The sequence below is a fragment of the Schistocerca americana genome, chromosome 7, assembly GCF_021461395.2.
Source record: "Schistocerca americana isolate TAMUIC-IGC-003095 chromosome 7, iqSchAmer2.1, whole genome shotgun sequence".
Taxonomy (NCBI): domain Eukaryota; kingdom Metazoa; phylum Arthropoda; class Insecta; order Orthoptera; family Acrididae; genus Schistocerca; species Schistocerca americana.
In genome coordinates, this window is record NC_060125.1 from 360044915 (window position 1) to 360057492 (window position 12578).

A 12578-nucleotide genomic window follows, 5' to 3' on the forward strand; every position below is an offset into this window, starting at 1 on the left:
TCCATACATGGCTACAATCCATACAAATACTTTCAGAAAGGATTTCCTGACACTTAAATCTATACCCTACGTTAACAAATTTCTCTTCTTCAGAAACACTCTCCTTGTCTTTGCCAGTCTAAATTTTACAGCCTCTCTACTTCGACCATAATCAGTTATTTTGCTCCCCAAATAGCAAAACTCATCTACTACTTTAAGTGTCTCATTTCCTGATCTAATTCCCTCAGCATCACCTTATTTAATGTGACTACATTCCATTATCCTTGTTCTGTTTTTGTTGATGTTCATCTTATATCTTCCTTTCAAGACACTGTCCATTCTGTTCAACTGCTCTTCCAGGTCCTTTTCTGTCTCTGACAGAATTACAATGTCATTGGCAAACTTCAAAGTTTTTATTTCTTCTCCATGGATTTTAATTCCCACTGTTGTAACTTTGACCAGAATTGTCATGGGGTTGATGGGATGGAAAGCGCGGTGGGACCCACAGAGTGGTCCGCGAACAACGACAGAAGCGGGAGAGAACGGACATGGACCTAACTAACAACAACAAGATCAAAACAACAGAATCACAAGAAAACCACGTCCACTCGCACACAAAACAAGATAGTAAAGACGCTGTCTAAGGCGAGGCGATAAGTCCAGAGACACACGCAAGATTAGACTGGCTGGCTGAGCGAGAGGCAGGTGCTTAAATACATGATGGGGGGTGCCGCTATTGGCTGCTAGGACCACGTGTTCCACTGTGGCGCCCTCACACTAAATTGGGCCAGGAGGCGCGCGCAGCCATGGCTTATGGCGCGATGTTGCAGAGACCTCTAGGGGTCTTCGACTTCCATGCTGTCTGGCGCGGATTCAAATTCCACAGCATGCAGCACCAGATCCCTCCCCCCTGAAACTTGTGTGTAGGGGAGAAAATGCTCCGGATGGTGCCGAGGTGGGCGGCAGTGGGAAGAAGAGCCGGGTTCATCAACCGCCAGTGGTGGTGGTGGTGGTGGTGGTGGGGGGGGGGGGGGGGGGGGGGAGGGACACCCGAGGGATTCACGATGGCCAACGCAGAGTCCAGGGTGGGGGAGGGAGCTGCCGATCCACCTGGGGGCGGGGAGGGTCAGTGGCAGGCCAGCGGGGAGACTGCAAACGGGGGCAGGGGGGGCGACTCGAGGACCACGTCCGTACCCGAAAGAGGTAGGGATGAGGTGGCAGCGCGAGTCCTAAGGGGGCACGTGGATGGAGCTGATTATGATGGCAGTGCTCCAACCCTTTCGACATCTGCACTGACGTCATACGCCGCCCATAGGCGGGCGTCCAACCCACCTTGCGCCCATACTTGCAGGCCCACATGGCCGCATCCAGGAGCATAACGCTGCGAGGGCCGGGAGTGGGGGCAGAAGGGGAATGGCATCAGCAAATGAAGCAGGGTCCGTGGCTGTCGTCCATGAAGGAGCTCCACCGGACCATGGCCGTCAATTGGCGTAGTGCGATAGCTGCTCAAAAACAGGGTGAGGGCCGATGTGGTTGGAGATGTGTTGACTGCCTTTGTCAACTGTTGTTTGAAAGTGCGGACAAGCCTCTCCGCTGTGCCATTGGATGAAGGGTGGAAAGGAGGGCTATGGATATGTTTGATACCGTTGGCCTGATGGAAGTTTTGGGAGGACGCCGCCGTGAAGTGGGGCCATTATCAGAGACCAATGTGTGTGGCAGGCCCTCAATGGCGAGAACCTGGGCCAGGGCCATGAGTGTAGCCTCTGTGGTGGTGGATGCCATGAGGACGACATATGGGTATTTGGAGTAGGCATCAACAATAAGTAACCACATGGACCCCAAAAACAGGCCCGCAAAATCGACATGGATGCGATCCCAGGGCCGGTGAGGCACAGGCCAGGTGCAAAAGACTGAGGGAGGCTTGCCTGGTGACATGTACACACAGTGCACACAAGGGCCAGGTGGTCAATATCGTCATCGATGCCGGGCCAATACGCATGCCGGCGAACCAAAACTTTCATATGGGACGTACCCCAGTGCCCAAGGTGTAACAAACTGAGCACCCGAAGCCGTAAATTTGGAGGGATGACCACCCGATGGGCATCTGACTCCATGGCCAACAGAAGGACATCATCGACCACGAAGAGCATGTGGGACAGGTAGTGCCAGGGGCTGAAATTGGACTGCATCCAACGAGTAACTTAAAAGGGCCAACTGTGGTCCACGTAGTGGAGAACCTGCTGCAAGATAGGGTTGCGGCGGGTAGCCGTAGCAATGTGAGCAGCCATGAGAGGCAGACCGTCCAGTGCATCCCGGCAGGCGGAATCAATGTGAAAGCAGAGGACCTCCTGTTGGTCAAAGGCAGGATCAGGACCTGCTGGGAGATGTGACAAGGCATCCGCATTAGCATGGTGGGTGGTGGGCTTATACAGGATGGTGTAAGCATAATTTCGTAAAAACAACACCCAGCACTGGAGACATTGAGCCGTCTGCTCTGGAAGGTGAGATTGGGGTCCAAAAAGCGTAACCAAGGGTTTATGGTCTGTCAGGAGGGTAAACTTTGCCTCAAAAAGATAGGTGTGAAATTTTAGGACGGCGAACACGATCACCAGGGCCTCCTTTTCAATTGGGGAGTAGTTCCGTTGTGCTGGGGTCAACGTCTTAAGAGGCATAAGCGATGGGCTGTTCGGAGCCATCGGCATCCCGATGCGCAAGGATGGCCCCAATGCCGTAGGCCAACACATCAGCCGCCACAACCATGGGGTGGTCCGGAGAGAGGGGAATAAGGCAAGGAGCAGACTGCAGCATTGCCTTTAAATGGAGGAAAGCCTGGTCACAGGCAGGAGTCCAATCAAAAGGTACCCCTTTGCAACGAAAGAGATAGAGGGATTGAGCAACGGAGGCAGCCTGGGGCAAGAACTTTAAGTAATAAGTAATCTTGCCCAAAAACACCTGGAGTTCAAATAAGTCCTAGGGACAAGGAAGGGCCTCAATGGCCACGGCATTACGACCTGAAGGGCAAATGCCATCTTTGCTAAGCCAGTGGCATAAGTATTCCACTACCGGTTAAAAAAAAAAAACACTTGTCCAGCTGACAGCGTAAACCCGCTGACTGCAGAGCATGAAATAAGGCACTGAGATTTTGCAAATATTCCTGGCGGGAACACACGGTGACTAAGATGTCATCCAGATAATTTACACAAGCGGAGATAGGCTGTGTAAGCTGCTCCAGGAACCACTGGAAAATGGCCGGCACTGAAGAGACACCAAAGGGAAGGTGCTTGTAGTTGTACAATCTGAAAGGTGTGTGATAACCATGATGTTCTGAGATTTGGCATTCAAGGGTAACTGGTGGTATGCCTCAGCTAGGTTGATCTTTGAAAAATACTCTTCCCCAGCAAGCTTGGTGAGAAGGTCTTCCTGTTGGGGAATGGGGTAAGTGTCGACGAGGGACTGAGCATTGACAGTAGCGCCGAAGTCCCCACAAAGCTGAAGGGACCCATTGGGTTTCCGTATTACCACCAATGGTGTCACCCAGGCACTGTAAGTCACAGGTTCCAGAACGCCAGCAGCCTGGAGCTGATCAAGTTCCTGCTTGACTGCTGGCCGTAAGGCCACCGGAAGGGGCCGGGGCCGGAAAAAGCGAGGCTGCACGTCCGGTCGAAGGGTGATGTGCACTTGAAAACTGGAAGCACATCCAAGATCCGTTGCAAATGACGACGCAAAAGCGGAGCACAGATCATCCAGGTCCTGAAAAGGAACAGCCGTGGAAACGACCTTAATTTTGTCAGAAATTGAAAAGCCCAACAGCTGAAATGCATCCATGCCGAAAATATTCGAAGCTGATGGACGGTTAATGACAAAGAGAGTAAGGAGCCGGTGAACACGCTTGTACGTTGCCTGGACGACGCACTGTCCACAAAGGGGAATAGAACTGTCTCTGTAGGCGAGCATACAGCGAGAGGGAGGTGACAACTCAGGAGAGCCCAGCCGGGTATTAATCAGGAAGACGGTGGCCCCAGTGTCGACCTGAAAACTGACATCCTCAGTGAAAAGGCAATGTTAGGAAAAGCTTCCGTGTTGATGGGTCATCCTGTGGGACGACCGATTGGAGAGCATGTACGGTATCTTGAGGCCCAAGAGGGGCAGGACTGGAGTGAGTCGAGCGACTACGACAAACCGATTGAATGTGGCCCTCTTTGTCACACAGCGTGCAAGTTTTCCATCGGTCAGCCCCAGAATGTGCAGTAAAGCACTGGAGGAAAGATGAAAGTGGGCCGCGCGACCGGCAATGAGGGGCGTCCGGAGGCGCCGATGCCATAGAGACATTGGACAATGAGGAGTCCCGAAGGCGCTGGCCTCTGCCGGCCGGGCCATGTCGACGGCACAACGGTGGAGCCCGTACGTGACGCCTCAATCGCCGCCACCTGTGGCCGCGCCATGAGATGCTCGTTAGCTGCTTGAGCAATTTCAAAGCAGTGGGCAATGTGGAGGATCTCTTCCACATTCTGGATAAGGGAGTCTGCATACAAAGCCTTACACTGGTGATGGGTGCATGTAAAATGGCATCGACGGCTGAGACCTTGTAAGTCCATGACCCAGGAATGATACGATTGACCAGGCTGTTTATGGTACTGGTGGAACTCCAGCCAAGAGGTGACCATATGGTAGCTTTGGAAATAATAGTTTGTCAGCAAAAGGCAGATCCCTTGGAAAGAGAGGGCCACAGGGTCAGAGAGCGACGCCAACTTGCGGAGAAGAAAGAATGTGTCTGGGGAGGCCCAAGACAAAAACAACGACCGCTACAAGGAGTCGCCCGTGACTTGAAAAGCCGTGAAATGCTGTTTCAGTCGATGTAAGTACATCTCCCAGTTTTCTTTAGCATCATTAAATGGTGGGAACAATGACGGGAGTGGGAACGCATCAGACAACCGAGGACTCAGAAGTTGTTGTGGTAATGCGTCCTGGACATCGACTCCGTTTGTTAGCAATCACAGCGACTGCTGTAAGATGACTAACTGGAACTACTGTTGCATGAACTGCTGCTGTTGCTAAAGTAGACAGACCAACTTCGCCTCCATGCCAACAACGACGACCATTTACCTCATCATCAAAATGTCGTAACTGCGACCAGAACAGTTGCAGGGTTGAAAGGACAGAAAGCGCGGAGGGACCCATGGAGCAGCCCGCGAATGACGACACAAATGGGAGAGAACGGACACGACCAATGAAGGACCTAACTAACAACAAGATCGAAACAACAAAATCACAAGAAAACCACGTCCACTCGTACACAAAACTAGAAAGTAAAGACGCTGTCTAAAGCAAGTTGATAAGTCCAGAGACGCACGCAAGATTAAACTGGCTGGCTGAGTGAGAGGCAGGCACTTAAATACACGATTGGGGGTGCCGCTACTGGCTGCTAGGACCACGTGTTCCACTGTGGCGCCCCCACACTAAATGTAGGCCAGGAGGCATGCGCAGCCACGGCTTACGGCGCGATGGTGCAGAGACCTGTAGGGGTCTTCAACCTCCATGCCGTCTGACGCAGACTCAAATGCCGCGGCGCGCAGTACCAGACCCACTCCAAATTTTTCTTTTGTTTCCATAATATCAGGGATAGGCTACATCCCTGTTTCACTCCCTTCCCAACCACTGCTTCCCTTCCTTGCCTCTCGACTCTTCTAACTGACATCTGGTTTCTGCACAAATTATTAATTGCCTTTTGCTCCCTGTATTTGACCCCTGCTACCTTCAGAATTTGAAAGACAGTATTCCAGTCACCATTGTCAAAAGCTTTCTCTAAGTCTACAAATGCTAGAAAAGCAGGTTTGCCTTTCATTAATCTATCTTCTAAGATAAGTTGGAGGGGCAGTATTGCCTCGCGTGCTCCAGTATTTTGACAGAATCCAAACTGATCTTTCCCGAGGTTGGCTTCTGCCAGTTTTTCTATTTGTCTGTAAAGAATTCATGTCAGTATTTTGCAGCCATGACTTATTAAACTGATAGTTTAGTAATTTTCACACCTGTCAACACCTGCTTTCTTTGGGATTGGAATTATTATATTCTTCTTGAAGGGTAAGGGTATTTTGCCTGTCTCATACATCTTGTTCACCAGATGGTAGAGTTTTGTCATGGTTGGCTCTCCCAAGGCTATGAGTACTTCTAATGGAATGTTGTCTACTCCCGGGGCTTGTTTCGACTTAGGTCTTTCAGTGCTCTGTGAAATGCTTCACGCAGTATCATATCTCCCATTTCATCTTCATCTACACCCTGTTCCATTTCCATGATATTAGCCCCAAGTACACTGCCTTTGTACAGACCCTTTATATACTCCTTCCGCCTTTCTGCTTTCCCTTCTTTGCTTAGAACCAGTTTTTCACATGAGCTCTTGATATTCATACAGGTAGTTTTCTTTTCTCCAAAGGTCTCCTTAATTTTCCTGTAGGTTGTATCTATCTCATCGGTAATGATATATGCCTCTACATCCTTACATTTGTCCTCTAGCCATCCCTCCTTAGCCATTTTGCACTTCCTGTCAATCTCATTTTTGAGACGTTTGTATTCCTTTGTGCCTGCTTCATTTACTGCATTTTTATATTTTCTCCTTTCATCAATTAAATTCAATATCTCTTCTGTTACCCAGGGATTTCTACTAGCCCTCGTCTTTTTACCTACTTGATCCTCTGCTGCCTTCACTATTTCATCTCTCAAAGCTACCCATTCTTCTTCTGCTGTATTTCTTTCCTCCGTCCTTGCCAATTGTTCCCTACCGCTCTCTCTGAAATTCTCTACAACCGCTTGTTCTTTTAGTTTATCCGTGTCCCATCTCCTTAAAATGCCACCTTTTTGCAGTTTCTCAAGTTTTAATCTACATTTCGGAACCAATAAATTGTGGTCAGAGTCCAGATCTGCCCCTGGATATGTCTTACAATTTAAAACCTGGTTCCTAAATCTCTATCTAACCGTGATACAATCTACCTGAAATCTTCCAGTGTCTCCAGGCCTCTTCCATGTATACAACTTTCTGTCATGATTCTTAAAACCAAGTGTTAGCTACAATTAAGTTATGCACTGTGCAAAATTCTACCAGGCGGCTTCCTCTTTCATTCCTTACCCCCATTCCATATTCGCCTTTTACTTTTCCTTCTCTTCCTTTTCCTACTATCGAATTCCAGTCCCCCATGACAATTAAATGTACGTCTCCCTTCGCTATCTGAATAATTTCTTTTATCACATCATAGATTTATTCGATCTCTTCATCATCTGCGGAGTTAGTTGGCATATAAATTTGTACTACTGTGGGAGGCGGGAGCTTTGTCTCTATTTTGGCAACAATAATGTGTTCACTATGCTGTTTGTAGTAGCTTACCTGCGCTCCTATTTTTTTTTTTTATTCATTATTAGACATACTTCTGCATTACCCCTTTTCAGTTTTGTATTTATAACCCTGTATTCACCCGACCAGGAGTCTTGTTCTTCCTGCCACTGAACTTCACTAATTCCCACTATATCTAACTTCAACCTATCCATTTCTCTTTTTAAATTTTCTAACCTACCTGCCTGATTAAGAGATCTGACATTCCACACTCCAATCCATAGAACACCAGTTTTCTTTCTCCCAATAACAAAAGGCTGCTGCCCCTCTTCAGGAACCACGTTTGTCTGGTCTCTCTCAACAGATATCCCTCCGTTGTGGCTGCACCTACGGTACAGCTATCTGTATTGCTGAGGCACGCAAGCCTCCCCACCGACAGCAAGGTCCATGGTTCATGGGGGGCTTCATTGTATATTTGGGTATTTTTCCACTGCTGCCTTTGGTGGAACTATCAGTTGGCAGTGAGGTACTTCTCGCCAAGATCTATGAGGGCCCTTGTCTTCACCAAACGCCACCAGCATTGGTTCCCTGTGGTTGTTTCAATTTTCTGACTCAGGCCATAACCAACGTGACCCTTCAAAGACTGCACAGTACGCCTTAAGCACATTAACCAATTGCAGCCTTGCTGTGGTCCTTTTCTGGGGCCTGTTATTCTACCATCACCTTTTGTTCCAGAGGTAGAATCATTAACAATGCCTATCCTGGACACCACCTGCCTGTCTCAGCTTTTGACTGCAAATGGCACTCTGGAGGGGTCCTAAGCTGCCCCACAGGCCACACCAGCACCAAAACCAATGGAGGTGAACCTTAACCTCCCAGCCACCAGTGGGAATCCAGCCTCATTCAGGCTCACAATATGTTCTACTGCCTCCTCTCCCCTTTTGGGGGACAACACAGATAGGTTATACAGGCAACAGACCTCTCTGCAGACAACAGACAGGAGGGTAGCACTAAGCTTTGCCAACTGTACGCCACCAGAGGTCGCTGGCCTCATGGACCATTACTCCTCCACAGGCTGTATGATCAAAAATAATTACTGCAATATCCTGGAGCATGGGTAATATTTACGCTGGCACCAGGAGTGCAATGGGCCACTTCACTTTGAGTCAGTTTCCTGGACCATGCACCAATTGCAAAAGCATTCCCATAATCAGAACGACAGTTGGAGCCACCACTACTATGATATCCCACCCTTGTCAACCTTCCCATCCAGGAATTGCCAGCTTGATCTCTACAACAAAGACACATGGCCTCTGACACCATGAGCAGTAGCCGGACTTCTAAAATTTGTTATTGTTATTGTCATTGCCACTATGCCAGACTTAAAAAATTACTTGTCCTCTCAGGACTTTGACATGTCCCTTCCACACTTTGATTGTGGCAGGGACACTGGATTACGGAACTTTCAATTTACTGTGGCATTTCCAGGCCTTTTGCCTTAGATAACATTTTCTTGTTTCTTGTTCAAGAACGTTCCATTTTTCCATTGGAGAAAATCACTTTTTTGTGATATAATAAACTTCCTATTCAGAGTGAGTGTAGAAGTGCAGTGGGGACCATGGGAACTGGGGTGGAAGTGGGTGCAGGAGGGGCTAGCAGATATCAAGGTTAAAAGGATTACAAGATCGAAGTTTATGTTATAAAGACAATTCTTATATATGTATGACAGTTCAAAGACGTTAGTATTTGGAGAAGGAGGAGGAGGAGGAGGAGGAGATGAGCCAGATTGTACAGGTTGTGACTTCGGCAGCTGTTTCACAGCTTGTGTCATCTGGATCCTACTCGAATACCTGCTTCCTTTTGCGCCCACAATCCTCAAAGCCTGTCTCCTTTAGCCTCTTTCACACACTCACCTCCACCCCTTCATCAATATCCCCCTCCCTCATTTCATGTATAACCTCCTTCCTGCAGTCTCATTCTTCCTCTGTTCTACCTCCATTCCCAGTCCTCTTGTCCATGACACTGTGTGCCAACTTTACTCCCTCTGCCTGTGCAGCTGCTAGTTTACTGGTGCCACATTCCTATCCCATGTACTTCTGGCCTCTCCCGTCCAGCTGGTGACTAATTTTCCCTCCAAGCCTACCTCCTACTCACTGTCTCCTTTCTCCTCTGGCCCATTCCATCCACTACAACCCCATGTGAGCTGCAGTGCTTATACAATGTAGCCAGGAGAAAAATGTAGTCATGCATCTGTGAAGAATGAAAGCCTCTGAAAGCTTAGCAATATTTTCAGTCTTGTTTATGTGTCTAAGGACAACTTAACACCTCAACTACACGAGTTATTACCTATACTCCTTCAATTATTTACATCTGTTGTCATAGACTAATTTGTAAATGGGATACAGAGAAATGTACATTCTGATGTTAGCATACAGCTCACTCGTGCCACTAAATCGTACTCAAAATACAATACATAATCCTCAAAGGGAGTATTCTTTTCTCTATATGAAAATACTTCAAATGTGTTTAAGAATGAACATAGAGTAGTGTCATATATATGTTGTTTCAAACAGTACATGCAGTCTATTTAAAAACACAAAAATGAAAATTTATTGTCACTATCAGAATTTGATCCAACTCACCTTTGTCAAGTTGCAGTCAAGCTTGAGGAACATAGCCTAAAGTAATAACAGAATTGAGGATATGCAACTGTTTCTACAATACTGATGTGAGTTTGACAGTGCTGTATATACACTCCTGGAAATTGAAATAAGAACACCGTGAATTCATTGTCCCAGGAAGGGGAAACTTTATTGACACATTCCTGGGGTCAGATACATCACATGATCACACTGACAGAACCACAGGCACATAGACACAGGCAACAGAGCATGCACAATGTCGGCACTAGTACAGTGTATATCCACCTTTCGCAGCAATGCAGGCTGCTATTCTCCCATGGAGACGATCGTAGAGATGCTGGATGTAGTCCTGTGGAACGGCTTGCCATGCCATTTCCACCTGGCGCCTCAGTTGGACCAGCGTTCGTGCCGGACGTGCAGACCGCGTGAGACGACGCTTCATCCAGTCCCATACATGCTCAATGGGGGACAGATCCGGAGATCTTGCTGGCCAGGGTAGTTGACTTACACCTTCTAGAGCACGTTGGGTGGCACGGGATATATGCGGACGTGCATTGTCCTGTTGGAACAGCAAGTTCCCTTGCCGGTCTAGGAATGGTAGAACGATGGGTTCGATGACGGTTTGGATGTACCGTGCACTATTCAGTGTCCCCTCGACGATCACCAGTGGTGTATGGCCAGTGTAGGAGATCGCTCCCCACACCATGATGCCGGGTGTTAGCCCTGTGTGCCTCGGTCGTATGCAGTCCTGATTGTGGCGCTCACCTGCACGGCGCCAAACACGCATACGACCATCATTGGCACCAAGGCAGAAACGACTCTCATCGCTGAAGACGACACGTCTCCATTTGTCCCTCCATTCACGCCTGTCGCGACACCACTGGAGGCGGGCTGCACGATGTTGGAGCGTGAGCGGAAGGCGGCCTAACAGTGTGCGGGACCGTAGCCCAGCTTCATGGAGACGGTTGCGAATGGTCCTCGCCGATACCCCAGGAGCAACAGTGTCCCTAATTTGCTGGGAAGTGGCGGTGCGGTCCCCTACGGCACTGCGTAGGATCCTACGGTCTTGGCGTGCATCAGTGCGTCGCTGCGGTCCGGTCCCAGGTCGACGGGCACGTGCACCTTCCGCCGACCACTGGCGACAACATCGATGTACTGTGGAGACCTCACGCCCCACGTGTTGAGCAATTCGGCGGTACGTCCACCCGGCCTCCCGCATGCCCACTATACGCCCTCGCTCAAAGTCCGTCAACTGCACATACGGTTCACGTCCACGCTGTCGCGGCATGCTACAAGTGTTAAAGACTGCGATGGAGCTCCGTATGCCACGGGAAACTGGCTGACACTGACGGCGGCGGTGCACAAATGCTGCGCAGCTAGCGCCATTCGACGGCCAACACCGCGGTTCCTGGTGTGTCCGCTGTGCCGTGCGTGTGATCATTGCTTGTACAGCCCTCTCGCAGTGTCCGGAGCAAGTATGCTGGGTCTGACACACCGGTGTCAATGTGTTCTTTTTTCCATTTCCAGGAGTGTATGTTATGGAGGCAAAGTTTTTTTTTTTCCTAACCAAAGTCAGATCTCATTTGTGTGAACTGGTTTTAGATCAATGCTTTCCATGCCACAGCTAGGGTACAAACCTTTATTATGATCAAGGAACTCCTCTGTGAATATGGGGATGTCAAGTCCATTGAAATCTGCATCCTTCTCTGTATCCTGCAGAAAATATTTAATGTTTATAAATGTCCGATATTTGAAAGCACATTTAAGTGCAACACTATGCAAATGATACTAACAATTTTTGCAGTACAACAGTGATAATAGACACTAGAACAAGTACTACTTTGCTTGACAATTTTCAATAATATTTAAAAAATTATATTTTCGACTCACCTAAAACATGAGATATACTTCCCCACTTTCAGGAAATGTGCTATTCTTTGCTTCTACACATTTATACTTTCTATTACTAGTTCCATACCAGATGTAAACTGCTAAATAGATCAGCTGGCAAGAAGGTGGATAATTATACACCCTGTTTATAAAGTGTAGCCCATAACGATTACACAGAAAGACTGACTAACACACATATTAACCATGCTCTAAATTATACAATAAGATGGTAAAACATAGACATTTTCATTCATACACTACAAAGATTGAAGACTTGTAAAATTCAGCACACTGACCACCAACTTCTAAATTAACATGATGAGACTTCACACATGAATCCTGGGCAGCTGATCAGTGGAAACACATCATATGGTCTGCCGAGTCAATGATTTTGTTATTTCCAACATCGGGCTGGGTTTATGTCTGGAGAACCCCAGAAGAAGCCTAATATAAACTTTCTTATATTTTTTTTAGCTTTCTTTTTCATAACCAGGACAAACTAAGCAAACACAGAAATTACATAGGTAATCAAATGATACTTACTATTGAAGAAACAGTTAAGTATGAAACATGCCAATGAAATTACCATAGTGTGAAAAATGTATCAAATGAGTTATGTCCAACTAGATAATCTGTTCAGAGGCACTGAAGTAATGGGGGTCATGATTGTTGTAGATGTATATATACAGGGTATAGGCAAAATAATGTGAACACCTGTATTTACTTGGGAAAGGTTTATTAATATGGGG

The 12578-nt window shown here is 47.7% G+C and overlaps 1 protein-coding gene across 1 annotated transcript in view; it reads right to left on the minus strand.

Moving 5' to 3' along the window:
* Positions 1–12578, minus strand: part of LOC124622430 (high mobility group protein 20A) — a 100029-nt gene that overhangs the window by 31373 nt on the left and 56078 nt on the right. The window contains exon 5 of the mRNA XM_047148125.1: positions 11577–11652. Within this exon, the coding sequence (XP_047004081.1) occupies positions 11577–11652 (76 nt within the window). The remainder of the gene's footprint in view (positions 1–11576; positions 11653–12578) is intronic.